The sequence below is a fragment of the Halichondria panicea genome, chromosome 11 (assembly GCF_963675165.1).
Source record: "Halichondria panicea chromosome 11, odHalPani1.1, whole genome shotgun sequence".
Lineage (NCBI taxonomy): Eukaryota > Metazoa > Porifera > Demospongiae > Suberitida > Halichondriidae > Halichondria > Halichondria panicea.
In genome coordinates, this window is record NC_087387.1 from 6,183,058 (window position 1) to 6,188,057 (window position 5,000).

The 5,000-nt window shown below is 43.0% G+C and overlaps 2 protein-coding genes and 1 pseudogene across 2 annotated transcripts in view; 2 read left to right on the top strand and 1 right to left on the bottom strand.

Annotated features, from left to right (window-relative positions):
• The window catches only part of LOC135344095 (uncharacterized), a 2,989-nt gene extending 2,502 nt beyond the window's left edge, over positions 1 to 487 (bottom strand). The window contains exons 1-2 of the mRNA XM_064541189.1: positions 294 to 487; positions 1 to 13 (exon numbers count right to left, since the gene is read on the bottom strand). The exon at positions 1 to 13 is cut by the window's left edge and continues 1,151 nt beyond it. Coding sequence (XP_064397259.1) covers positions 1 to 13; positions 294 to 473 — 193 coding nt within the window. The 5' untranslated portion in view covers positions 474 to 487. The remainder of the gene's footprint in view (positions 14 to 293) is intronic.
• LOC135344131 (scavenger receptor cysteine-rich domain superfamily protein-like) overlaps positions 1 to 5,000 on the top strand; it is a gene marked incomplete in the record, with an annotated part of 804,697 nt that overhangs the window by 209,503 nt on the left and 590,194 nt on the right.
• The window catches only part of LOC135344229 (USP6 N-terminal-like protein), a 3,152-nt pseudogene continuing 2,986 nt past the window's right edge, over positions 4,835 to 5,000 (top strand).

Sequence of the window (5,000 nt, forward strand, 5' to 3'; positions counted from 1 at the left end):
CCCATTTCTCAACCTGTGGGGGGAAATCAGGCAGTTAATTAGCCAATACTGGCCTTGCAGTAGCGATATCAGATCAAATTTTCAAAGTTCAACCCTAAAACTTTTAGCGAGCTAGTTATCTAATCCACACCTTTCCGTTAGAAAAAACAAATGTTTAACTCTCTGCCCTAGATAATTTAATCCTGCTGATTCTGAATCTGAGTATACAACATCGCTATCTCCCTCAACACGCTTTAAAACACCATTAACTCGACTTTAATTGGTAGCTAGCACAAAAATAACAGTGTAGCTACCTGCTGTGGAGAGCCCAGGTTGACAAGCTGTTGGTGTAGTTTCTTGGCAGCTACCTTTGCTCCAGGTATCTCCACCTCCTCCACACTGCCATAAGCACCTCTTCCTAGTACGCGGCCAGTCAACTCAACAGTAGCGACTATGAACTGCTCCAACTCGGGAGCTGTGATTCTGTTAGCCATCTTGTAGGTGAGGGGGAGTACCTTGTTGCAGTTGGGAGTGTCTTGTAACTTACTACGCATGCGCAAGGACTGGACACCCACACCCACACACCACAGAGCTCACAGGGAGTGCTTGTTGTGAGGGAGGGTGCTCTCAGAGCAGTGTAAGGTAGGGTGCTCTCAGAGCAGTGTAAGGTAGTGCCTGGTAGTGTGTGCACTGAACTCTGACTGAGGAGGTGGAGCCTCTGATCTGGCCAGAGTATGAGATGGTGAGACTCTAGACACAGTCTAGCATGTGAGTTAGCTTGAGGCTATGGAGTGATGGGTGGTATGGATTTCTCTGAGCTAGGGTTAGGGATTGAAGTAAAGTGTGTTTAGGATTGATAAAAGTGACCACTTGAACATTCTTGCCTCTATACATTGTATGCAGTACTTGTGGAGCTGTGGATATCTGTACAGTATATGTTCCTACCAGAGGAGGTACGACACGCGGGCCTCCATTTAGCAATTAGCCTCTGCAATAACGTTGAGCGTGGGCGGATAATCGAGGCATAATTCCGCCCACGCTCAACGTTATTACAGATGTTGCTAAATCAAGGCACGCGTGTCGTACCTCCTCTGTGTTCCTACCATAAACATCGACCCCCCCACACACACACACGCCCACACACACACAGGGTCACAGGTGGTGGACCTGGAGATAGCCACCATAGAGAAACAACAACACACAAGAGAGAGTGACCATCATTACCAGAGTGCTGCAGTACTCAAGGTTACCAGTCTTGTACTGTTAGTTCCTATAGAGCTACAGAATGCATCTCTTAGTTTTTTGATATTGATTGCTTTTTATTGAAGTTATGACTTCCGAAAGTGGCTTACCAAATTGTTCATTTTCGTAGACAACACCCAAGGCCCATAATTATGGTCTTTTGCCAAATTTACAGTTTGCCCCTTCCGGAACTAAAATCTGGGTATAGTTTAAATATCTTTCATTGAAGGTGCTGTGGTGAAGTGTAACGGCTTGTAAGTGTGTGTGGGTGTACCTTGTGAGAAAAGCTGTAGCCTTTGTTTGGTCAAGATTAAGTAGTCCCATACATGTGTCTCTCATCTAAACATGTCATGTGATAGATAGTTTTGATCTAAACTACAGTTATGCCCAGTTGAAGATATTCCTCATATTGAGGAGAACTGTGTTCCACCATTCCCTCCCAGCCTCAGTAATACCATGGATTAGCCATGTCTAAGGACAACCTGCTATTGCATGCTTGCTGTTGTAACCCTCTCTTTGTTAGTGCCTCAATGGCCAAGCTGGGTTGACTAATAAAGTAACTGTGACTTTGCCTCATTTCATTGTTTTGCTTTTTTGCACAGGTCTGTTATTGCTAAGCAACCATGTCTAATTCTAATCGCACGAGTCCAGAGGAACGAGAACGAATCGTTGCAAAGTACGATATGGTGAGTGTCACTATGTAACTTATCATTGGTATCCATGGTAACCATCCCCATGTGTACCTTCCCTAGTGTATGTGCTTAATTAACTGAATGCTTGTTTTTGCCAACATTATCTATTTTACTATCTATTTATGGGCACTGTGTGTGTGTACGGGTCATGATAATGCTCTAATGCTATTGGTGGATACTTCATCTGTTGTTAGAACAGATTAGTGAAAAATCACTCGTGGTATGGTCTTATAGCATATCATGTAATTCTGTAGAGTCTTATTATAATTATATAGTAGAGCTGTGTAGTGTGTTTCTATATTTAGAACAGCCCCTGTGTTGTGTGCTATTCATGTCACTAGTCCATTGAATCACTTCTTGTAAGAGTATAATTATAGATACTTCATTGTTGATATTGCAAAGTGATGATGCCATTATTACCTCACACCTGGTAGTAAAGATCCGCTTTGTTATATAGCGCATGAGTATGATACACACACTACCTTGACCACACCCCTGACCACACCCACCCAGGGTCGGGAGGAGGGTGCTGTGATAGAGGACTGGGAGGACCCTGACCTCTCACTCTACACCACCACTGACAGATATGGCTTCATGCAGTGAGTTACTGTACAAGGTTTGGTGCAACAATCATTGAGGGTGGAGCCAGAATTCCTTGTAAAGTCTATTTGTGTTGAGTTTGACCTTCATAAAGTTGTCATACTTCACAAAGCTTCATATATACCATTGAATTCCTGTTAAAAAGCGCTTCTACTATATGCTGTAGAGCTGGTAAGCTCCAACCAGCTAAAAGTTAGCATTTTCCATGTGTGTAGAAGTCCCAGGCATACTTGTCCACCATATAAAGCATAAGTGAAGCCATAATTGACCACATAACTTCCGGGGTCGAACTCAACGCAAATAGACTTTAGTTATAATTATGTTATTGTTTTTTTAACACTTTGCCACGTACAGCTTAATACTGCTGTTTCTTTGTTTAATTCCTGTAACTTCATTATGCCTCGGTGCGCATGCGCAAGCGAGGTATACGGTAGTGTGTGTGTGTGTGTGTGTGTGTGTGTGTGTGTGTGTGTGTGTGTGTGTGTGTGTGTGTGTGTGTGTGTGTGTGTGTGTGTGTGTGTGTGTGTGTGTGTGTGTGTGTGTGTGTGTGTGTGTGTGTGTGTGTGTGTGTGTGTGTGTGTGTGTGTGTGTGTGTGTGTGTGTGTGTGTGTGTGTGTGTGTGTGTGTGTGTGTGTGTGTGTGTGTGTGTGTGTGTGTGTGTGTGTGTGTGTGTGTGTGTGTGTGTGTGTGTGTGTGTGTGTGTGTGTGTGTGTGTGTGTGTGTGTGTGTGTGTGTGTGTGTGTGTGTGTGTGTGTGTGTGTGTGTGTGTGTGTGTGTGTGTGTGTGTGTGTGTGTGTGTGTGTGTGTGTGTGTGTGTGTGTGTGTGTGTGTGTGTGTGTGTGTGTGTGTGTGTGTGTGTGTGTGTGTGGACTGCTACAGCTGCTCAAGGATCAATGAAGTGCAAGTAAGAGTTTCTATTGGCTTCTAGTCATGTTTTCTTGGATTTTAATTCGTGGATTTGCTTCGTTCTCGAGTTATACCTAGTTTTGCTTACTTGGAATGTCATTGCAGCCTTTTCAGAAGAGCACGTAGCCAAACTTGTTTACCGAGTGTTGCTACTCTACTTAGTAGTTAGCTCTGCACTAGAACGCTAGCTATTAGCAGCTGCAAGAGTGAGAATAGAGCTGCAGCTCTGCTGATGGTGGCAGCCATTAATTTTAGACTTGAACTTTGGCATCGATCGTTTTTAACAACAATCATGGTTGATCATTACCCACTCTTTTAGTTTGCATGCAGCGTTCATCATGTACGTGTATAGTAGCTTTATGTTATGTAGCTTTGGCATCTCCACCGAGGCATCAGCACCTGCGGTGTTTTCATTTTATAACAGTTGAAATGCCACTTTGAATCTAATCTGTCCAAAAACACAAAAACAAAAATATTGAAGGCCACACTAAAGTTACGGCTATTGATCACTGCAACCCCCCCCCCCCCCGTTTATTCAATAGATGGGGGATTTTATTGTGAGGCATGTTTGCCAATAGAGAGGTGGCCTCCTAACACAGTCAGGTCCAAACATATGCTATGGAGATGTTGAGTGGCTGTATTATAGAGGGTGACTACAATAGACAGGTTTGACTATAACTACAATCATTCTGCCCCCCTCCACTTCCACACAGGCTGAGTGGACTGATGATGTGGCCCAGTTCAGAGGACCCAAGAAGCCTGTCACTAAAGAGTGTTTGCTCATCATAGACACTGTGTCTGGGGAGGCAGTACTGGAGAGGATCAGTAACAACATCCAACTCAAGGCCATCAGGTTATTAGTAGGACACTCAGGCAGAGTCAAGTGTATTATGTGTGTACACTAACCACTAGGACACCCTCTATAATTATTCTGCTCAGGCAAAATCCAGCAAAATTTACTAAGTGTAATAGCTTCCCAATAACATCAATCAGCTGCCATAACTTGAATTCCGTGGATCTATATTTCAACTTATGCTTAGAAATAAACCTTTCAAATGGTGTCATCGAAGTTCATATTTAAGAGATAAAAGTTTTTGCCAATTTGGCAATACCATGGATATACCATGGTCCAAAGGCGAAAAATGACAAATTATAGCCCCAACAAAAGTTTGTTATGTTTAACTACAACCCCCCCAGCCCTCCGTTTGTTCAATGGTTTGGAGACCTGCTATAACTTGAATTCCGGGTATCCAATTTCAACGCTTTTTGGATTTTCTGAAAGCTTAGAAAGAGACTTTCATATTTACTTTCATATTTGAGATATAAAATTAATGTCAATTTCTTATTTCAGCTGCTACCCCTCACACACACACACACACACACACACACACACACACACACACACACACACACACACACACACACACACACACACACACACACTACTATCTTGACTAATGCCTTGTGCTAATTCTAAGAACCAAAATTAGAAGTTAATGATTGTTTTGTGCTTGCCACCTATAGAAGAACCACATAGACCCATCCCCATTATCAGATACTAGATCTACCACCACAAAACCT